Source organism: Merops nubicus, unplaced genomic scaffold (assembly GCF_000691845.1).
Source record: "Merops nubicus isolate BGI_N331 unplaced genomic scaffold, ASM69184v1 scaffold4387, whole genome shotgun sequence".
NCBI classification, from domain to species: Eukaryota; Metazoa; Chordata; class Aves; order Coraciiformes; family Meropidae; genus Merops; species Merops nubicus.
Genome location: NW_008622369.1, coordinates 116,596 through 141,136, shown reverse-complemented (window position 1 = coordinate 141,136; position 24,541 = coordinate 116,596). Strand labels below are relative to the sequence as shown.

At 37.5% G+C, this 24,541-nt stretch overlaps 1 protein-coding gene across 1 annotated transcript in view; it reads left to right on the top strand.

The window, feature by feature from the left end:
- Positions 1-24,541, top strand: part of CDKAL1 (CDK5 regulatory subunit associated protein 1-like 1) — a gene marked incomplete at its 3' end in the record, with an annotated part of 265,833 nt that overhangs the window by 143,578 nt on the left and 97,714 nt on the right. The window contains exon 7 of the mRNA XM_008944761.1: positions 3,279-3,424. Coding sequence (XP_008943009.1) covers positions 3,279-3,424 — 146 coding nt within the window. The remainder of the gene's footprint in view (positions 1-3,278; positions 3,425-24,541) is intronic.

Sequence of the window (24,541 nt, the reverse complement as noted above, 5' to 3'; positions counted from 1 at the left end):
TTGTTTAACTCTGGCTGCTGGACGCTATCAGTTTAGTTCCTCTTACGGGAAGTGGAGCTGAAAGCTCCTTCTTGGCCACGTTCTTGCTGAAGGAGACCAAAGGTCAGACCAGCAGGATTCTGCATGTTGCCATAAGATAAGCAGCTAGTGGGCTTGGGGTTGGTTGGGTGGTTGGTTGAGATCCTTAAGAGAGGAAAACATTTTTATTTTTAGATTTTAGGATTTGGTTTTTGCTTTTCATACTTTGCAGCAAAAGTTTCATTTTTTTAAGGCAAAGAGGAGAGGAAGACAAATGAAGCCAGTGTTTTCCCATAACTATAGCATTTCATCACTTATGACTTTAAAAAACAAAACTTTGTGGTAAAACAAGGTAGTTGCTCATTCTTTCCTGTATATGATGTCTTTAGCACAGGTGAATACAAGGCAGTTATGCTTTTTTTTATTAGTTCCTCCTAGCCTAAATGTGTGGCTAGTTTTCTATACAATATAAAAGTAGCTACTATGATGGAAATGATCAGTTCCTGTTTGAAGGTTAAAAAGCAACCCTTAAAAAGTAAGTGTTGTTTAGTAGAAATGCAAAGGAGATAGAACAAAATCTTATTTTTTTTTTTTTTAACAGAATATTCACTGTGTATCTTTGGGATAGAAATCTGTTTTGTTGGGTTTTTTTTCCTGTCAGATGTTTCTCAGCCTTACAAAAGCTGGAATAAAATAACACTTTTGTAGCTAGAAATTCTAATAGTTTATTACCTTCAAAAAGAATTCACAAAGTGATCACATATTGCAGAGGCTGCTATTCAGAAGGTGCCAAATTTGAGAGAAGTGAGAAAGAATTAAATTAATTTTTTTTCTGTCTTGTAGGGTAAGTTATTTTTAAGTACTTGGCAGATTCAGAAACATGTTAAGAAACTTGACTTTTATTGGTTTCTTATAAATCTTTTCTTGAAGATTGGATGAAGTGCTTTGAACTAAGAGATAAGTAGAGCAACAGGCTTGTGGTATATAGCTTTATGTTCCAGCTGTTTTGCCATTTCTCCTACTTTAGAAGCATATTTTATTACTGACAAGCAAAAAAAATCATAGAATCAGGAAAAGACCTTTAAAATCATGGAGTCCACCCGTTAACCTAACAGATGACTACTAGGATGCTTCTTGTAAGCTACATTTACAGTATTTTCTTAAAAGTGAAGTTCTAATTTTGTTACTTTCTTTTACAGAACTTACTCTATGCCATTTAATTTTGAAAATGTTTTGCATGTGAATGTCTAAAATTATGAAGGCCATAGGCAAATGGTTCCATTTGAAAGAGACACATTAAATTTATGAATGCATGGTGGCCTTTTCTTTACTCATATATTCACAAAGGCTTCAGCTTGCCCTGAGAGCTGAAGCTGGGCTGAGAACTGAACCTGGGTTCAGTGAACACAGCCTTTCTGTGCATCGAATTGTATGCCCTCCATTGTCAGTATAGTTAATACTGTAATACTTAGCTTACATACCTGAGATAGAGAAGATACACAACTGAACCATGTTAACCACTTCTCTCAGACTTTTATGTGTTAGGATCTTAGAAACTTTCAAAAATGTTTTCAAAAGTGATTTCAGAGGGTTCAGGTTTTCTACGCGTGTTTGTCAGATGAAAGGTGTGTGTTGGGAAAGCATTATTTCTTCTTGCTCCAAAAATCAGTGCTTTTAAAAAGGCAGGTGCCTGAAAGTTGAAAGGCACGAGGGTGTTTACCCTTCTCTTTGAACAATTTAGGCCAGCCTTGTGGAAATAGAGAGAAAATATAGGTGCGTGACTAATATTGCTGATTAATGATCTGGAAAGAATTTGTAAATAGTTGCAACTTAACAACTCAATCTGGCAGCAGTGTGTTTTCAGACAGCATATCTATGCTGTCAAAGAAAATGGGAGAAATGATCTGAGTGAGCATGGGCAGAGCGGGCAGGACAGGCCGTGTCCTGCGTGTGCACTGCCTGAGGAGAAGGGGAAAAGCCTCAAATCAAGACCTGGTTGTGTGTAGAGTCATAGAATCATAGAATGGCTTAGGTTAGAAAGGACCTTACAGATCATCTCATCCAACCTCCCTGCCACGGGCACCTCTCTACTAGACTGGGTTGCTGAAGGCCTCATCCAGCCTGTCCTTGAACACCTCCAGGGAGGGGCATCCACAGCCTCTCTGGGCAATCTACCCCAGAGTCTCACCACACTTGTACTGAAGAACTTCTTCCTAAGATCTGTTCTGAACCTACTCTCCTTCAGTTTAAAACCATTTGCCCTTGTCCTGTCGCTGCACACTCTTGTGAAAAGTCCCTCTCCAGGCTTCCTGTAGCTTCCCTTTGGGTACTGGTAATATGGCTCTTTGTCTAGGTTCACTTATTTTCTGCAGAGTAAAACTAATAACAGACTGTATTGTACCATACTGCACACAATCTAAGTGCTAGTTTGTCTCAACTTCTTTAAATATATTAACTTTTCTTGCTGGACTGTATGCCCTTAATTGTGTAAATAATAAACATGAAAGAAATATGACCACCACAATCTTTTCTCCATCTCATGTTCCATCACCCTGCCAAAACTCAATCAGGGGCTTGATTTGGCTTTAATTTAAGGGTTTGTTTGCATTTTGCTATGACTTTTACTTTGTTTTCTGACGTTTTGTATTTGTGCAACATGTATAACGTTCTCTCTCACTTTTCAAGCTGTCACTCTATTTCTAGCTGCCCCCAATTATTTCCATCCATTTTATAGCCAAACAATTTTCATTTCTGGAGTCTTATCTCTGAAATAACACAGGTAAAATGATTCAGACCAGTATTGGAGCAGGTTTGCAAATGGGCAGATATACCTTAATTAGCAAATGGCCAAGTTTAAGGATACTCCAATTAGAGACATTCTCATACTGGTGTCTGAGAACTTAAACTTGACTCTTAACAAGAAAGCAGGTAACACTTGCCATCTTCTGAAACTGAAAACAGACACTGTCCGAAACCATTGACTTTCACAATATTTTGCCTCTAAAATTTTCTCTTAATTGGGTAACAAATACTATGTAGGGAATGTCGTCTCTATCTCAAAGGAAATGCAATCCCACAGCTTTCTTCTTCTTTTCTTTAAAAACAAAATTGCTTCCAAATATTTTCACCTGTGTCTACTGTTTCAGACTAAGGTTTCAGAAGTATTACTGCTGATACTTATCCCATATAGTAATTCAAAGGTGGTTTATGTGCTGTTTTCATAATGCTTTAAAGCTTTTTTCTTTTTGAATAACTCTTAGGAAATGGCAAAGATTCTGAATCATCCAAGAGTATATGCTTTTCTGCACATACCCGTCCAGTCAGCCTCTGACAGCGTGCTCATGGACATGAAAAGAGAATACTGCGTGGCAGACTTCAAACAAGTAGTGGATTTCCTTAAAGAAAAGTAAGTCTCCTAGTATTTGAGAAAATAACGGTGTTGGCTTTTTGCAATGTCAAGAACATGTGGCTGAAAACACAATTACTTGCAACTGCATAATTAAGGTATGAAAAAGAGTGAGCTTCTTTGAGCTTTCAAAGTCTTTGGAGTTTTCTGTAAATCCCTTGATGTGGTTTGCCCCTTTGCTTGAGCTTTTATAAGCATCTTAAATCTCTGCATGACATGCTTTTAATTTGTCAATATATTCCTAATCTTTTTCAAATAATACGTTCTTAAATTATTTTTTATACTTAAACTGCTATATATAGACTGCTTGAAGTTGAAGTTATTGAAGTCTTCTTTAATGTGGCTTCTGAGAATTGTATACTCTCTGTACTGGAGGTGATCCAGGTCCAGTAAATCTGAATGGCTTGGCTTGTTGTTTTGTTAAGTATTTTGTGTCCTGTAGCTGATATACACTTACATCAATATAGCAATACTCTACTCTTGCTTATGGGACTAATGATTTCTAGGATAATTTCAAAATTACTTCCCTTAACAACAAAGCTAGTTGTGAGAAATAAAATCTTAATCTGTTTACTTATGCTGACCTGGAGATGAAAGTTACATTCACCTGCAAAGCTTTTGTAACTACAAGTACTAATTTTATATCCAAGGAGGTCTTCTCTTAGCTTTAATATTCAATAGTGACATGTTTTGATGGGTATCTTTGCACCAATTCTCCTAAAAATAGAAATCTGGAGAATTATTTGTCTCTATCACCTTGTTTGGGCTCTTTCTATCTACTTTTTTTGTTGTTTACATACTCATTTTAATGAATGAAGGGCAGTGGAGTTGTACCTTTGACTCTTAAGTTGCATTAAAATACGTGTACATAAAAGAATCAAACTTTTGTAATAATTTTTGTAATCTATTTTTCATCATAATTGAAAAGTCTAGCAGTCTGACTGTGTAAAGCATGTCATGTAAGAGCTGCATGGAAATTATATGTAAGAAAGAAGAGAGAACTGCAATACAAGAGGCTACAGGAGGCTGAAGGGGACCTCCAGGAAAGCTGAGGAAGAACTGTTTACCAGGGCGTGTAGTGATAGGATGAGGGGCAGTGGTTTTAAACTAGAGCACAGGAAATTTGTGTGAGACATTAGGAAGTTCTTCACTATGTGGGTGGTGAAACACTGGAACAGGCTGCCCAGAAAAGTGGTGGAGGCCCTATCCCTGGAGACATCCAGGGCCAGGCTTGATGGGGCTCCAAAGAATCTGATCTAGTTAAAGATATCCCTGCTGACTGCAGAGGAGTTGGACTAGATGACTTTTAAAGGTCACTTCCAACCTAAAGCATTCTATGATTCTACAACAGAATCCATTCTGCAAACTGCATGTGTAATTATAGGACATCCCTGTGCAACCAGGAGAACTGATGGAAATGGAGCTGCTTGTCTTCATACAGGTTGATTTGGCTTTAATTTTCCACCCTAAAGAGTCCACAAGAATTTTTGGCCCTTAATTTTCATGTGACTATGGGTCAGATTTAGTTCATGATTAACAGATATATTGGATTCCCACATATCTTAAGTGGGAACTGTGGCAGTTTATGTCTTAGTTGACTTGAAGCTGATTCATTATTCTCTTCAGTAGTTTTAGCATTGGCAGCTATTACCATAACAGCAGCTGGATTTTCGATAATGTAGTATAGCTGGCACATGTTGTAGCATATGGGGATTTATTAAACATTTACCTCTTACACACAGAAAAGAGTGAATAACTCCATAGCCAAATTTAACACAGCTGGTCATTGACTATGCAGTAATCTATGACATATGTCTTTTTCCACAGGCTTTTTTTTAGTGAACTTAACAAGGAAGAAATAATTGGCTTGATGTCTTAGTTTTAAATAATAATAAATTCTATTTATCCTGCTTATTAAGAAACTACCAGATTATCTAGTAGTTCCTGTTAGAAAACAGTCTCCAAATGTTAAAATGGAAAATTCCTGGTACCATATGGCAGCAGGGCAAGGAACCTGTGCGAGGCAGAGATAATGTTTTGGATATTTGAACATGTGCACATCTGTAAAATGAATGCTTTTTTTTTTTCTCTTGCACTTAAGAGCATAGTGTCTTCATTTGTAGCCTCTCCTCTTATGGCAGCAGCCCACTATTACATTCCCATATAGATATTCCCATGAAGATCTCAGCACAAAGTTTGCCAGGACTTAACATTGCTGCAGACAACTCCACGTCCCAGACCCAGAATACCTAAAATTAAATATGTGTTTGAAATTCTTTAATAGCCAAAAGGGATTATTTCCATCCTCCATTTATCAAAAAGGAAAAATAAACCAAGAGTGGAACCTCCTGTATCTCCTTTCGTTGTCGCTAGGGGGATAAAGTCATCTAGAACCTTCCTACACAAAGTGTACAAGGGTCTTAATCGATAGATTCCAAGTGACGCATTTGTCTCTAAAACATGACACCTGCTCTTTAGTATCTCCACCTAAAACTCTGTTAAACCACTAATTTTATAGGCTGACTTGATGAAGAGGTAAAGCCACCCATCAAGGAATTACATAGCTATCAGTTAAGTGCTTAATAACTTGAGTTCAAACATCTAAGCAAATAAAAATTAGGTACAGCATGTGAAAAATTAAGGGAAAAAGAAAAGAACGAGTCATGTCATCTTTTTGGTTTTGGAACCCCGAACGTACCAAGTGATTCCTGAATCTTTCTTTTCTCAGTCAAACCATCAAAACTTTATGGGGTTTTTTGACTCCCAGAAGAAGGAGCAAATGCCTTTCCTTCCTCTGGAGAACCAGAGTGATTGCAGAGGTATCTCCCTCTGGGAGTGGGGATTTATTAACACAGAGTGCCTTATAGAGAAGCTAGAGATCTTCAAAGCAATTACTTTTGTGCTGAAACTCATTTTTTAAAAGAATGGAGCAGTCTAGACCATCTGAGACTGTGAAGTTAGATGTATCACTTCTTTTTTTCTCTTTGAGGACTTTTTCTTCAGGCAAGAACTCTATAAATGAATTTTTAAAATTACTATTGTTGTAGTGCAGTCTTTCGATATACAGCACTTTGTTTTTTAGAGCTGCTCTCCCCAGCCAGGTGACAATGGTTTTGATTTATTATGAAGACCAATAGCAAAATAGACAGAAAATAACCCCAGAAACACAAATACATTAGCCTGAAAAACTGAACTACAGAAGTCTTGTTTTATATTTTATGTAGAAATCCCTTCTTAGATATTTACACTTTTTTCACTGAAATTTCAGTAAATTCAAATATTCAGAAAAGTACTATTGTGTAGTTGATGTCGGTAGCTGATCTAGAGATACATTTATATATATTTCCTGAGGATTTATTTGAAACTGTTCTAGAAAGCAACAGAATAAAGGAAATGAGGATGTACTGATTAACTTAAAAGGTGATCATGTACAAGTCGTACCTAGTCTGTAGGGACTAGCTCCCCACTTTGTAATCTAATATAGGAATCTGGATTTGCAAGACTAGTTCCTGGATGAGATGCTCATTTCAATGTGTTTGCAACTAAACATCTTTAGAAATCTCTGCTTAGTAAATTTAATCCTGAGACCAATTTAATCTTATATCAGAAAATCTTTTAATTGTGGTGTCATTACATCAAAATGTCAGCTGTTTTTCAAGTGATCTCAACTTTCAAGATTCAGCATAAATTATATTTCTGAAAGGTGATGTTTGTAGTTGTAAAAAGAGCAAGACTGCTTTAATTATCTCAAAGTTTTGAAACTTAATCCCCTGAAATTTACTTTTGCTGATAAAAGCAAACAATCGGAATATATTGTATTTAAATAAACCTGAGTTCTGAATGTCATCTTCTATAATTGCTTGAATAATCAGCAGTGTGAATACATACCCAGTAAAAAAATCTTTAGACTGGTAGTATGTTTTACAAATTTCTTGTTTGCTGTCGTTGACCATACTATGTTGTTTCACTTTTCTGGTTTGTGAAATGATTACGATGTTTATCAGAGTTTATTCCCTATTAGTGCTGCTTGATAAGATAAGAGAAATGTAAACCCAAAATCTAGAAGAGTGGGAAAAACTAGGGAAACTTAGAGCTAGACTGAAACACTACAGCTTTCTGATTTGGGAAATAGTGTAACGCCGAGGGAAAGCTGGGTTTGTCTTGCACTTTGTTTTTGTTTGTGTTCTGAGATAAAACCATAATATTAAATTGTGGGTGGCTGCTGCTTTTCACTGGAGATGGTCTCATAATTCATACTGGCAACATCAGAGATTTCCAGCATCATCTGAAAGCCAACAAACTTGGGCTGCTGAAGGGGAGAGTCACAGCTCTGTCAGGCAGAAAGTTCTCTTCTTTGTTGCATTATTTCTCTCTTTTTCCATCAAAATCACACCTTAGTAGTAAGCCTGCCCTAGCCTCCCTCACTTTTACATAGTAAACAAGTATGGATTTTTCAGCATATGTAGACACATTATTGCATGCAGGTGGAAAAAGTAAAGGTTCAGAAGTAAATGAGTGCAATGCAAAATAGACTGCAAGCTTGCAAGGAGATTAATCACTTGGGTGTAAGCTCCAATCTTAGTTTCCCAGCAATTACAGACAACTGCTGAACGTCTGTAGAAGCTGGAGATATTGTCCAAATTGAGAGATGTTCTGTAGTCCTTTGGGACAGCTGGCTTCAGGGAGGATCCTATCTTTCCTATTGCTTTACATGGAGTTAAGCCAACGAGTGGTAGCTTCAACAACTTCCTAGGCCACCTCTTAATTCTGGTTTTAAGGATTTTAAGAGATTCAGCAGCAACTGAATTTGTGTATCTTTTTATCTGCCCTGATTTTTCTCTCAGCCTGCCTCTGCTTGGACATTTAGACAGGCTGCTTCAGGGTAAAATAGTGTGGCTGGGAGCAGAGTGGAATCAGCTACTGTCTCCTCCCAATCACGGTGTGTATCCACGTTGGTATTTACAGCAATATTTGAGTGCAACATTTCCTAGTCTGCTTTCTCAATATAATTTTGTCCAGTATGTTTCAGTGTGGCTGCTCTTGCCTTCCTGAGCAGTGTCACAAGCAGTAATTTGCCTCCCAGGCAGGTTCTAGTCTTCCGTTGTGACCTTGTTCTTACTCTGGGCATTGTAAAACATGCCATAAATACTGATGTGGGTAAGTGGCAGCTTGTCACAGTCTCTGTATTTCTTGTGCAAGTGAGTATCTTGCCATCCAGAAGTCTTCTGCTTGAAAATCTTCTCTGTTTTCTTATACGTATTTTTTGACTGAAATAATGAACAGGGAAGAAATATTTTCCAAAAAACTTGTTTCTAAATACTATTGCTTAGATGATAAGAAAAATCAGAACACTGGAAATAATTTATAATTGTAAGTAGTTTTTCTTCTGAAAGATGTCCATATGGTAAGCTCCTGAATGTTAAGTCCGCATTGAAAGATAAACAGCTAAATGCATCCTCATCAAATTTGCAGCTATTCCAGGCAACCTGCAGTTTTGAAACTATCCCAGGCCTTGTGGCAGTAATATTGTCTTTATCACATTGTCATGTCAAGTTATTGAAACTAGAGTTTGAAGACAACAAATAGAATAATTTTAAAATAACCATTTACCATTTTTATATACATTTTTCCACTCACTTTAAAAAGGCAGATAATTGTGAAGTAAACTATAATAGCTCCCTCACCTTTTATACAGCATGAGTGTGTTTCATATTCTGTCTGAAAATATGCTTTTATTTCTCAGAGAGAGACATCATTGAGCTCAGTTTGTAGATGTGCGAATCATGGCCCTAACAAACCATGACAAGACTTTCTGATTTAGGCTTATTTTAATGGGCTTTAGTACATCTGTTCTGTCAGTCTAACTGCTGCAAATGCAAATGTCATGTGTTTAAATTCCTTATTATGTTTTCTGCTAAGAAATTGCTGAGTGATTTGGTATTTATCTGTAATTTCATACCTTAGTCTCTAGGCTCTCCTCTTTATTCCACCTTTGGAATAAAGGTCTGCACTTGGAGTCTGAACTAATCACTTTACCAAATGTGTCTTTCATTTTTTTTTTGTATTTTAAATGAATTGGATATTTGTAAAAAGTATTGAATTAGCACCAAAAATGAAGACACTGGTGTTTTGGGTTTTTTTGACCAAACACACACAGCACAAAAATAGATTCAGGTTTGTATCTAGACTCCACCCTGCTGATCAGTGGTGTGGTCTTTGGTGGACTACAAGCTCCTTTTACCCCAGGATTAGTAATCTTTCTGTGTCATGAAAATTTCAATTTGGCCTTACATAAAGCAGTTGCTAAATAACTCTTCCTGCCTTGCATTTAATTTACAAGGTCATGTAAAGACATGCAAGTAGGTGAAAGGTATCAAAGGTGCTGAACACTTGCAGATCCATTAATTTCAGTAGGATATTTTGAATATTTAATGTTCAACTATCTAAATTTGAAAAGTGTATTTTTCTTTGGTGCTGACTGGGGAGAGACAAACATTAGGCATTCCAGGATAGCTTTTTTTTTCTTTTTTTTTGGCTGTAACATGACTCCAAGCAAGCTGAATGTCTTTGTAGGAGGTCAATCTTTCCCTTTTGGCTTCTACAGCACTTCTTTGCCCCTTTCTCACCAAATGCTACTGTACTCTTTAATTTCTATCCAGGAGGTATACTGAGGAGGTTTCCTGCAGGGGGAATGGAAGGAAGGAAGGTCATTTACAAATATCTGCATCTTTTTAATCTCCTGTCTTCACTGTTCTACAGATTGTTGAATCAGATTTCAAATAGTTCACAGAGAGACCTTTTACTGCCACAGTTCGCATAATTAGATCTGTTGCCACTTTATAAATTACTAGTCACCGTTTTATAGCACAGTCTTTCATGCCAAAAGCATCAAGGATATTAGAGTTTTCTGAGATGTAGGCTCTCAGTTCTTCTGTTGCTTGTACATCCAGATGGCAGCTGCCAGAAGTGCATGCTTTTTTCCAGTTTTGATGGTCTCATGCCTTGTAAAGCGTGACTATTAAACTCTTTCTGTAACAGCACTGGGGGAAAACATCAGTTGCTGGAAGGGGAACTAAAAGCTGCAGCTGAAGTTGGAGTAATGTGGAAATCACATTAGGCTGGTGGTTATTTGTAGAACTTTATTATAGGCACTTAAAAAAAAATAATATCTGTTAATAACGAGTTAGCTGTGGGTCATCTGTATAGAACAACACGAATGTTTGTCAAGTTCCCTTTGCAGCCTTCACTTTCTTATAGGTCTATAGAAATAAAGAAATTATTATTGTGTCTGGTTGTTTGACTGCAAAACCCCAGTTTCATCTATGTTAGTTATAGCTTGAAAACACACAGGGTGTGGCAAAAGTTTTAGTGACAGTGATGTCTAGAAGTTCAGGTGTTCTTTTTTTAGAATCTTAAAGAGCAACAAAAGCCCTTTACCTTGAGATAGTGTGACTTTTTCCTCCTGGATAAACTGTTTTGTATCTTGCTATACAACAAGTTATTTACTCTGAGGAGTATACAAATAATGGTGTAATAGGTTCTCTGAAGTTTTGGGTTTTCATAAAAGTATTTACGTTTTTACTTAGTCGTGTACCCACAAGGAGAGTAATGACCAAACCCTATGTAGTATTTATATGCTAGATTCTGTGCTTAGTAAGAGTAATAAATATAAAAGACAAGCTTTTTGTTCCCATAAAATTTTTTTTAAAAACCCAAACAAATCTTTGGTGTTTCACAGTTATGTTCATCCTTGCTAACATCCTTGTTTCCTTCCAACTGTTTCTTCCAGCCAACTGAATTCAGGTTTAAATGAGATTGTAAAATGCATGGTCCTAGTAGTAATCCATAAAGAATGTGACTGAGTCAACTTGGAGGACTGATAGCACGTTGTAGTATGGGTGTAAGTAATTAGGGGTAGTGTAAAAATGAGAAATATAGAACTGGGCTTTAAAAAAACCCCACAACTCTGTGATATGTGCCGTAAAGTAATGCTAAAAGTGCATGGTGGAATCTGTTCAATAGTTCACAGTGCTCATCTTTCAAAAGCTGTCTTTCTAAAAGAGGATCATACCTTTTTTTGAGCAGGAGACTTGGAGTTTCAATTCATGACATGGTAACAGTAACAAATAAATGTTTGTTTTCTGTATATCCTACAGCTACAGTATGTTACCTGAATTCACAGCAGGAGTGTGGCTGCAATCCCCATTTTCCTGTGGCTTGCTCTGTTACTGGTGCATGTCAGACCCTTCTTCAAGAGCTGATCACACTTAGCCTGAGGCTGTACACATGCAAAGACTGAAGTCCAAATTGAGTAATGCAATATTAATGTCAAGTAATTCTAAAGTTACAGACTGCTTTGGAGGTTAGATGGCACTACATGTAACTTCAACTTATTTGGTTTTGGGGAAAGTACTGTTTAGCAAAATACGATTAAATATTTTCTATATGCTCCATAATGGTTGATTTGAAGCTTCTGGAGCAATCCAGTTCTGCATGCTGTCCTCTTTAAGCAGGATGTGCATGGTGCTCCTGTTTCACAGAATTTTCTTCTAAATGATTCACATATTTTTCTGGAGACAGAGAATCATTATGAGAGGTTTGGAGTGTTTTTTTCTGGCTCTTCTGCTTCTGTTCCAGTCCCGTAGGTATGCACAGAAGCTGGAGGGTGAAGCCTGGGAAATAAAGTGCCCAGGCTGAGGACAGCTTCCTGAGTGCAGGCTTGGTGTTCACACTTGGGGTGCTTTGAGGTCACAAGTGTTATTCTGCTTTGGCCAAAAATTTTGGAGGAGGAATTTTTGGATTGGTTGCTGGAGATAGATGATGTGCCCCTTATTTAATGTAAAACCTATTTAGTTGTCATCTAAGTATTACCGTTGTAGAAGCAGGCTGACTTTTTTTACTGGAGTGTCCATTCTGTCGTTATGGTTAGGCTTTCCTTTTTCTGAACAGTCTTATCTGCAGTTTTGTTCTGCAAATTCCTGATGGGAGTATTCTTAGTCGACAGAGTGGGAATTAATAATGTGTATGCAATTTCCAGTTTCTTAAGTATAGCAAGATATCTTTTTTCTTTTTCTTTCTTCCCTGAAGGGCATGTGAATGTGGGGTTTTGGAAGTAATGATATAAAAGCTGTGGTAAGGTTAAAAGGAAGGTATTGTAAGCATCTTGCAGTATTAGAAATGAGTCTTCTTAAAACATTTCATATTTATGATTTTTAAAGGCTTGGTTTTACTTACTGAGATGCTGTATTACTACAGTATTTTAAAACAATATAGCTAAAAATCACTTCTTTGGATTTTTTTCTGTATAAATATTGTCATTGTGTTTCAATGTCTGGGCTTGAACTTAGTACAGAATTGGAGGAGAGTCTAATTTCTTTTTAAAACAGTAATAAAATTAGTTTATGTTTATTTGCTTATTAACAGAGTGATTTGACATGTAATTATCAGTTTCAATTTGCTCCTGAGTTTTTAAGCATACCCAACATATGTTAAGATACTTAAGTATTTATTGTGTTAACTTATTAGTACACTTACAAATCCAAGACCCATCACATGTACACCTTACATCTCAGATGTGAAAATTCTGATTATGGTATTAAATTTTCAGATCTGATCCATTAGAAAAAAAAAAATTAAGTATTTGTTCATTTACTGTGAATTTTGTAATCTATATCCTTTTGATCACAGACCAAAATATGACACAGGAGTTTTTGATGAAGGTGGTAGTTGGCCAGTCAAGCTTCTGGGGAAAAGATGTTGTAAAGAATGACTGAAGAAATAAAAAATGCAATACTTCTATAGCTGATCGGTGCCTTTAATGGTTATTTTCTTTAACCTTAAGATGCTTAAATAAAAAAAAAAAACACCTAGTAGGTGGAAATATGCATAAGTTGTTAAACCTCTTTAAAAATATGGCTGTACAATTAAAACACCATTACATGCAAGAGACAGGATGAATCTGCTACTCAGATGTTTCCTGTATATGTTCAGTTGGGGGCAGTGATACAGATTACTTCATGGAAGCTCAACTTTGTGTGCATCTTATATTGGTCTGTGAATTGAACTCATGAGTTGATGATTCACCTCATTATAATGAGAAAGAAATTTATCATTGTCAACGTATTTATTACATAGCAAAGTAGCTGCAAACCCAACATTTTAAAAGGTTTGTGCATATGAGTAGTGGCTATAGCAGATGAAAGTTTAATTTCCACGACTGAACCACTCACCTCTTGCACTTGGAATCTTTTTTTGTCTGCATATTTTGCTTCTCATCATGATGTAGAACTCTCGCTTTTAGCAGGATGAATTGCCACAATACAACTGCAAAATTACTTTATATCAGGAAGATAATATTGCAGATATTGCTGTATGTAAAGGCACAAGAAGCACTGTAAATTCTTCTCTATCCATTTACCAGAAAACTGTAATTCAGATGCAAGTTCAGGCTGGAAAATAAGTTACTGTGTCAATATACAAAACCCTTATACATAGGAGAATATAAAGCCAGAGTGTCTCCATTTCTTCTTAAATGTGGAGAAAATATTTATTGGCAAAACCCAGAGGTCATAGAAGTGACTTGTCTGTGGGCTTGCTGTGTCAGATGCCTCCCTGCTTGGCCTTTGTATGGGCCATGACCCTTAGCAGGAGAGACAGCTTCAGAGACCAGAACACGATTCCATTCAGACTCACAGTCAGCTCTAGAATAACAACTCTTGGACATTACTAATCCCAAAAGATTTGAATCAGTCTCCTAGCAAAAGCTTCATATGAAAAACAATACTAATCTCTCTGAACTATTCGTCTCCATTGAAGGATTTTTGTTGAGTCAAATTTCAGCATAAGACTTCAACTTCTTTGCAGAAGCAGTAAATGCCACGTGTGAAAAACGTTGTGTGGTCGTTTGTAGCTGTGCTGCTAATCTGTGTGCCAGTCTGTGTCCCACAGTAACTGGTCACCGTTGGTTTTCAGCCCTGGTGCCTGATGAGAGAAGATCTACTGTCTGCCAGGGACGGGCTGTTCCCAAGGCTCTGCAGAGTCAGACAGACAGATGGACTGTGGGCTTGGGTTTGAACAATAGACTGGCATGATTTCTCTGCAGTAGTGGGATGGCCGCTCCCATGCTGTTGACTTAGGTTTTTGGGAGTATTTGACTCACATACTTAATCCTAAAAATTGCTAAAGCAGCCAGCTGAACTCTGAACTGTGGCCAGCAGACTATTTTTCCATGTAGCATATTTCTGTGGACCTCCCACACCTCCAATAGACTGGGTACCTAGAAGCACTGGTTATAACACTGAACATTTGAAAGAACCAGACTCCTTTTCCACTTCAGCTGCATCTGTCACTTCTTGTGTACCCACATAATTTGGAATGGAGGAAAATAGAGCACGTGCTTTGCTTAGTTGTGTTAATTCCAGTTTGTAATTGTGCAATTGTTGACATTGGTTGTAAAGTCCAAACATCTAGGAAAAAACGTAGCAGTAGAGATTCCTTTTTTTTTAATGATGTTATACTTGAAAATGTTTACTGTTTCAAAACCAGGGCAAGCAAATAGAGTTTCTGTTAAATCTCCTTTTAGTCTTTGCTTCCTTCCCATTTCCTTACCTACTTGACATCTTCCTTTAAGTAGTTCTTGCAGTACTTGGCTGTAACCACTGTCTAGTGTAACTCAGCTGAGAAGGGTGGCTTGGGAGTTTTGCCCCAGCATTGTATCAGCTGCTGGGGTCTGCATATGAATTTGAGTCTGAATTATGATCTTGTGTGAGAATTATTATAGACATGAGAATATGTGAGAGGACATGGGCAAAGGAAAACTGGCATTTAAATACACCAAAGTGGCAAATCCAGGGGGTGTTTTGGATCTTGAGGAGGTTTTGGTGACTGCATTTAGTAAGTAAAAATAGATATGCCTTAATTTTGTGTGTCGCTGAATGAAATGAACATTGTGGGGACAGCAGGACACTGTAATTTAAATATTGGGGCAAAGAAGTTTTCTTTAACTTATCTAGTTATCAGCAGAAATATGTTTTAAATAATTTGAAAATTAAACCCTGTGGAGTAAGGAACATTTTGGGCATGATTTTGTGACTTTTATCAACATTATCCTTGGGTACATGCAATATCACTTAATTTTAGTTAAATATCTAAATGTTTGACTGTGGTCACAAATCATGAATTTAAACACAGCAGTAGTATTAACTGTGCCTCAAGTTCTTCTAAGACTAGAAGAGGAACATGTTTTGGAAATCTGATCTTCAACATAGAAACTCTTAAAACAAAACTTCAAAAGCTGGCTTGAAATGTTGAAGTACGTTTAAATCACTAAAATAGATATTACCTAAAATTGTTTTATAAGTCTTTCAAAGAAGAGGAGACATGTCTAGCCCCAATTTGCAGAGCACTATTTCAGCATTGATGTCACTGAAACCAGATATCTTTGTGAGTCATTCCACTTCCTAATTAGTGTTATCCACACATGCCATAGAACAGGGAAACAAGGTTTAAAATATTTGGGGTTTTTAAATTATTTATTTATCTGCTTTCTTTAACATGTATCCACGCATGCAAATATCATCTTCCCTTAGTTTTTGTTAGGGGCTCCACAACTGCACATATGTACCTGTGAGACTGCTGAGAGTCAAGGTTGCTCTCTCACACAGCAGGAAGGTAATTTTAACCTTGTGTTCTCCCATGGGTGTATGCCTGTGATCCCTGGAGGGGTCATATTAATTAGAAATTAGCAGGGAGCAAATGTGCTTTCCCTGGAGGATTATTTTTAGCACAAATTTAAGATGAAAGCAAATGAGAAGCTGTGTTACTGCCACTTGTTTGGATTATTTCCTACCTCCTTATGATAGTAAATGATTATCAAATACTTGTTAAACTCCTCATGGAACCTTTATGAGATTTGTTGGTCTTTTTGGAATGCTAACTACTTTGAAGCATTTATAGGTTAAACTTTACTGTATATAGGTGAAAAATTACTGTTTAATTTTCCATATTTTTTGTCTGTCTTCATAAGCAGGACAGTTGTACATCTGCATACAGGCTGGTTTAGAAACAGGATTGTTCCTCCATTTGGTACATAGCTGATTCAGCCCATCTGCTCTGAAAATGGTAACAGGTCATACCCACCTTTCAGCTTAACTGTATGTTAATTTTTCATCTGAAGCAGAGAGACTATTTCTCAATTATCAGACATTAGAAAAATTGGAGCTTGGGCATAAAACCAGTTCATACAAACTGAAACGGTTCCCAAACTAGAGATTCACAATGGAAATCAGAAATACAATTTAATGAAGAGAAGTTTACGTGTGGCTTAATTCAAAATCCAGTGGACACAGTGAAGGGAAGTTACAACGAGTGATGTAATTTTACCATTGCTAACTGAATTTTTATACATCAGCCTTTCCAGATCACTCTAGGTTTATGGCACAGCATAACTCCTGCTGCCTCAGCACAGGAGGACAGGGAATGGGGGTTGTGGTCAGTTCATCACACATTGGTTCTGCCACTCCTTCCTCCTCACGGGAAGGACTCCTCACACTTCCCCTGCTCCTGCATGGTGTGATGTGAGTCCATACCACAGGCTGTAGTTCTTCATAAACTGATCTAGCATGGATCCTTTCCACATGGTACAGTTCTTCAGGAACATACTGCCCTAGTGTGGGTCCCCTGTGGGATCACAAGTCCTGCCCAGCAAACCTGCTCCCACACGGGCTCTTCCACAGGTTCACAGCCTCCTTTGGGCTTATCTGCCTGCTCTGGTGTGGGGTCCTCCATGGGCTGCAGGTGGATATCTGCTTCACCATTAACCTCCATGGGCTGCAGGGGGACAGCCTGCAGCCTGCATCACCAAGGTCTTCACCACGGGCTACAGGGGAATCTCTGCTCTGGTACCTGGAGCACCTCCTCCAGCTCCTTCACTGACCTTGCTATATGCAGAGTTGTTTCTCTCACCTATTCTCACTCTTTTCTTTGGCTGCACTTTGTTGCACAGGTTTTTTTCCCCTACTGAAATATGTTATCACTGAGGCCCCATCACCATCAGTGGTCACCTGGACACCTTGGCCAGCAGTGGGTCTGACTGGGGCAAGCTGGCTTTGCCTCTGACATAGGGGAAGCTTCTAGTGGCTTCTTACAGAAGACACCCTTGTAGTGCCCACTGCTACCACAGCCTTGCCACGCAAACCAAATACACCTTTCTGGGAAAAAAAAGTCGTTGCCATTTATCATAACCTACTTTGGACTTGGGTCAACAGAACAGTGCTTTGCCAGAGTATTTCAGGGTGCTGTACAGAGGAAATGTCTGAACTGATGTCTGAGCATCAAAATGTGATATAAGATTGGTCATGATTCTGTTAATCTTTACGTTCTTGATTTGTTTATGGGCTTCTATTCTATGGAGTTATGTGGTAATAAGTCAGAACATAAATTTATGCTGTTGGCTACCTAGGATTTCTTTCACATTCTACAGAATGCAAAGTTATTTGAGGTATTTTGAGGGCTGTCATCATTACGAGACTAGCAGAAGCTGAAATCTATCTTTTAACTTATGTTTTCACAAAATACAGCTTTTACTTGACAGTATCAAAAGTGAAGTACAGTAATTATCACATTAAGTGAGATAATATTTCTGTGTTTTCATTAATAATGCAAATAAACAGGTGGGTTTTTTTTTTTTCCCCCAAGGAAACTGTTCAGCTAATTCTTTAGAACAAAAAATTGTTTCATTGATTAAACTAAATGTCCATTCAAACTGTGATGATGCTTATGCAACAGCAGTGGCTGGAGATTATTTGTTGGTTTTTTTGTAATGTGACATTTGTAGGGCATGTGCTGCAAAGCTCCTGTACCTTGCATAGTGTTAGCACAGAAATTAGTAAAATTGTTCTTTCAGTTTGACCTCTGGTTAAGTTAGAGCATCCTGCTTTCACTTGCTAAGTCCATCACAAAACCTTGGTTTTGTTCACTTTAAATCCTCTTCTAAGACTTTTGGTGAATTCTTCAGCTTACCTTTTCATTTTTAAAGTTCTAGCCTGAGCTTTGTCTTCTGACATGCTGAGTTTTTTTTCCTCAAAACAAGAATGTTATTTCTGACCTAGTATAGATTTGACTTTTCCTATTTGCCTCAAAGTGCTTTCTTTCATTTCCTGGTGGACATTCCCTATAAATAAATAAACTGCCTTTACTTTCTGAGAGAAAAACACATTACATCTAAATTTCCTATCTTCCTGATAATTGAACCCTAAGCCAGAAACTCACAATGGCATTGTCAAAGTATTTACTTCCTAAATTCAGTGGATTTGTTTGTCAAGGAAATAATTCACAGTCCAAGTTCTCAATTACTCCAGTAGAACCTACAGTGGCTCCAAAGAAAGCCAAACTTGAGGGGCTTGGTGAGGCTCAACCCCATGGTGCAAGAGTTTGTGTTCTCCTTCTGTAACTTTCTACCAAGTTCTGAGACTTGGAGCAGGTCCAAAGAAATGTTTTCCCACTGGGAAATGGAATCTTTGCCAGTTTCAGAGGTATGCATGGCCTGTGGCTGTACCTAGATCCCATTGGTGGAGACACTACAGGCTGCCATAGGTAAGGCAAAATTACCCTTTTCACCAAAATAAGTTTGTTCTGGAATTAGTACCCATGATTCTGGTGCCTAGGATTTTAAAATCTTGCACATTTCTATCCACCTGTCCACAAGTACAATGAGTTTTCATCCGTTTGGGATCTCTGTGGGATTCACAACCATCCTTGTCTGTGAAGACAGCTCGTTCTTCAGCTGGAAGGAAGAAGGGGCTTTGTGCTCTGATGGTTGATTCTCCTTTTGCTGTTGTTTGCTATAAAGGCAAGGTAGCCCATGTGGCATTTCTGAAGTCCTTTTCCAAGGTGATTTCCAACTTTCACTTATTTCAGTGAAACTTATTTTCACTTTCTTTTTTTTTTTTTTCCTTAAACCTCAGGTTTTCCTCTACAGATGCTTCATTTGTACCCTGCCTGCTTTTTATCTTCTGTGTGGTAGGGGAGAACCTGCCAGAGTAGGTATAATAAACTACTGACTGAAAGAAGCAGGTCTGAAGGCTTCCTTTGGATGTTGCTGGCATAATAAACATCATAGTTGAGAGTGCTTGCAGATACCCCTGTGTGACGACGTGTCTTAGAAACTGAGAATTGTAAAATGGAATAAAATTTTTCAAGTGGTGTTCTTCTCTGCTAAGGTAAAACTCTATAAAAACCTTCAGTGGGATGCATAACTACTCTGTCTTCTACTCAGCTGGAAACCCAGCTTCCTGAAATCCTTGGAATTTCCATACTGCCACTGAAGCTGGGGGAAGGGAGATGTGAATTATAAAGGCTTAGTATAGGTCATAAAGGATGAAACATTTTCCATTAATGGACTAAAAAGTTGTATCAGTAGATAATTTCTAAAGATACTTAGGGTTTTTTCTACTTACACAAAGCATGTCTGTACCTCCCACTCACATGAAATAAGCGTTTTTGGAATGCTGATACATAGGTGAGAGCTTTGCATTAGTTGCCCAATATTCTTTACATAATAAATGAGCCTAAATTTTCTGATATACAGCTTGTTTCATCCTCAATTATCCTAATGTGTCACTTCCTTTAAAACTCCTTTTGTACCTTCTGTTTTTCTCAAAGTTGAGAAGCCAGGCTCTCCATGTTAGGCCCACCAAGTTATATCCAGACACTTCATTTCAGCTTAGGAAGTTGATGCATTGTTGTGAATAGTCCACCTTTCTTCATGTCTCATGTTGGTATTGAAGAGCTAGAAGGGTCCCACTGTGCCTGGCAGGCATCTGAAATGCTTTCCTGGTGGCCAGAGGCCGTCATGGGACGTTATATGATTGATAAAACTGAGTTCAGTGGTATGGTCTGAATGCAAACCCTTCTGTCTCCACTGCATTGATTTGATTCCATGTTGTATTCTACTCTCCCTGTATCATAGTATGCATATTTTCATAACTTTTTTTGTTACATTTAAGAAGACTTTAACAAGGAGAGTTCTTGGTAACTGTTAAATTCAAACTTGTCTTCAGCTTGCAAAATTGATTATATATAACCACCTCATTCCATTCATTTGAAACGTTTTTCAGGTCTTCCAGTATTGATGTAGTTTAATTTCTGCAGCTTAAGCCTGCTTCAGTAGTAACAAGTGAGTGAGAAGCTTGTCAGCACTTGTTTGGTGGAGGTTTTTTTTCCTCTTGCAAATTGTAATACGATTCCCTGATTAGAATGCTGGAAACCACAAAAAGGGCATTTGGTTCATCTCTGTCAATCTCGCTGTCAAGGTACTTTCATCGTTTCTATAATTGTCTCTTTAGTGGTAAAAGTTTTCCACTTTTTCCTTCGTCAGAACTACTGAATTGTATATTCTTGTCTGAGGACATCACTGATGTCCGTTTATAATCATAGTTTTAGAGGTTTTCTGTTCTGTTCCATCTTTTATTTAATGAGTATTACTTTTTCCACTGTTACAAACTCTTTGGGAATTCCCTAAAGTTTATCATTTTCCTCAGGATAAGAGTGATGCCAGTTGAGCTTTGCTCCATGCTCCTTCTCATTTCCTTTCCAACAGTAGTCATCCTGCCTATTCTTCTAATTGTGGGAGCCTCAGAGACTCTGGGTTTTGTAATTTTATGTGCCAGGTCCTTCAGTCTTTCCATTTCAGGACACAAGAAAGCCTCTTTCCAAAATCTTCAGATGTTACTCCTGTGCTTTGAATCCAGCTGGTAAACCCCGTTAGTAGTGATCCTCTCTTATCTAATTACATACTTTCATGTATGAGTAAATACGTTATTCATCTCAACTACATCTTTATTCCTCTTCCACTGCTATTACATCTACCTGAAATCTTGTTCCCTAAATACAATTTCCATGCATCACCTATTCCGATTTTAATGGTTTAGTGATGCCAGGGAGCCTTGTTGCCAGAATTGGAATGCTGACATATATTTGAATTCTTCATAAAATGTATTTGTAATGTTATCTTTGATAATTCCTCAGTGATAGCAGTCTATTGTTGATTTTGTGCTAATTCTCTTTTAACCTTCCATTGTAGATTTGTTCACTGATAGGTCAAAGTAGATAACTACTCACAATGTCAAACTTCCGTAATTATTTCTCCACAGTAGGAGTTACCTAACTTCAAAACATTCATTTTCCACCTATTTTATTTCTTTAAAATGCAGGAGCACATTTACGCTGTGTCTGCTCCACTGCATAATGGAGGACATCTGACACATACAAGCCCAAAATATTTCAGGTGCCCAACTTCCAGCCTTCTGCTTGAATGAGTGGGGTGGTTTGAGTTATCTTCTTCAAACTTCTAAATTTTATTTGGACTTCATTAATAGCTTTGGGTTTCATGGGATAAACGATAGTAAGCTGATACGTGTCCTCATGTTGATGTGCACTGTTCCTCTTAAGTTTGTCTGAAATGTTTGGGATTGTCCCGTTCACGGAGCCTAATTTTGTAGGCAGCAAAGCTCCTGCTCAAATGACTTTGAGAGTTGTGGCTGTGTACAGCCTGTCAAAGTCAGAGTCCTTCAAAAAAAAAAAGACCTGAACTTGCAGGTTTTTAACTGTCTATTATTTTATTTAAGGTTTTTGAATGTGACAAAGTGTGCTGTTGTCCTGGTAACGACACTGTAAACCATGAGCACTGTAATTTTTAAGGCATCTGCAACTTAGGGACACGTTGAGAGTGAAATAATTCACTGAGCTGAACAGAGACAAATGGGTAAAAGCACCCCCGAGGCAACTGTGCCTATTGGATTTGTATTGGTTTAACTTTGTCATTGACAAAGTCTACATTTTAAATGTCATCTTTTCTCTCTCTGATTTTGCTTATGTTGTCCTGTATCTGTATTTTTGCATGTATGTTTGTCTGAGGATTCTTCTTCAAAACTTTTCAAGAAAAGCATGTATTAGTTACTTTTGTTGACCCCAAAGAACTAAACTAATTTTGCCTTTTACAAAGAAATATTCTTAAATTGCTGGCAATTTTAGACAAAGGAAACTATTTCCAAACTGTTACAAATAAAAGGTGTGTGAAAACCTGGTTAGTTGAGGCCATCTTTCTGAAAGGTCAACTAGAACGTATTTAGAGCTGTTCACCTGATGATTTTGCTTTTTCTGCATATTGTCCTCAACTGCACAGCAGAATAAACCCATTCCTCCATCTGAAAGTGAAGCCACAATATTTTGCTCAGAATTATCTTTTATTAACCAATGCGTAAATTAATATTTTATTCCTATGGGCTGATCCTGTGTATTTAAGGAAGTCTTTTATATTCTGAACTCACCTGCTGCTTGGTGAAAAGCAGAGAATTCTCACGGTCATTTTGCTGGCTTCCAATTAGCTGAGTGAACTGTGCTTGCTCATAAAAATTGATACTGTTTCTGCTGTGATTTCTTTAAATTCAGGTTGCTGCCATAGCATATAATGAATGAGATGAGACAGTGATCTACAGACAGCATTGGTTATGTACTGTCACCCTAGTGATGCACATTCACTTAAGTCACACACAGCTCTTTCTGTATATCTTCCAATTATCTTTTTTACACAAATCAGTAATTCTTTATACACACTTACCTTGGAAAATTTGCTTCATTATTTATTTAAACTAATTCTTGTAAGGTAAATTCTCTGTTTCTCAGCCATCCAAGGTGTATTGCTTTATGTCGATTTAGAACGTAATTTACATTACCTTACCACACTTTAATTAGTAAAGCATACTGGATTTCTTTGAAATTAAGCTCATGAGTTTTGACTTAATGAGGATATAGTGTTGCTTGTGAATCTGAAACGTTACCCCTGAAAATTTAATTCTGAAGCTACACAGGGTTGTGTTTCAAGTACATCACAATGCTTGTGTCTCAGAGTCACACAGTACAAGCTTTGAATCTTTACAGGGTGAGGAGGGTACATATGTGGGGTTTTGAGCCAAATTCTACACTTGCTCTTAGAACTGATAAATTTATTATTATAATTATTCAAATTTGCTTTTTTGTGCTGTTCACAGGAGCCATTGTTCCTTATACAACCTTTTTCCATATTGTTGTGTGCAAATATTTGTCCATAAGGAAAAAAAGTGTTAAAGCAGTGATAGTAGAAGTTTTTCACTTACCAGATCTTCCTTTTATAAAGCCATGAATCTCAAGCTGATCTGGAAACATTGTCCAGTCCCCTACATCCTCTAGTCAGCCGTTAGTCCTGGAGGCTGTCTGGGGCACAGGTGGTAAGTCTGCAGTTATGAACATCTTTGAATAAAGATGAAGAATTATAGTTACTGTAACATCATTATTCTAAAATTTTGTTCTGGTCTGCCATTTTTCTATTCTGTTTTTAATTTTAGAATCCATCCGTTCAAATACCAAATACACTTGGTACACTGTTAGTCTTTGCTCCCATATTCAGTCATGTAAAGGCTGCTGTTTTCAGAGGCAGTCATGTCCTACACTTGCAAGCAGAAAGCATCTCTGCAACTTTGACCGATTACATTTCATGAGGGATACTGCCTTTGAAAAAGTCACATTTAGGAAGGTATAGCAACATACAGCAACAACTATCTGGTGTAAAGCTTTTTAGTTACAATAAAGTACACGAACTGTGTTTTAAATGTCTATGGCTAGCATTCAGGAAAACTGCCTATAGCTGCTAAAACCTTGCCCCGGCCGACCTGCCTGCCTCTGTCTCTATTCAATCTGTGGTTCTGATATCTAATTATAACAACAGTTTCTGTAAGTATTGTTGTCAATAAGGATGCAGGATATAAGCTGCTGTGTTTTGGATGATCATCTGATGTGCTATAAGTTGTATTTCATTAGGTACTTTGTAAATAGTGTGGAGATTATATTAATTTTAGTGCACATCTTGCATGTGTTGCTAACTGCTGTTTGCTTTGCAGGCTCAATCCTTCCCTTGTAGATGTTTGCAACTGGAAAAATTTTCATGTGACGGTTTCTCACAGAGGAATATGACCCAAAAAACATCCAGCCAAATTGTTTGTGTAGCTTGTGATGTGAGAGAATTATGTCTCTTTTCAATCTGTCGTTTGGGAGTAACTCTTGAGCTGAGCTTATTTTCCTCAAAAT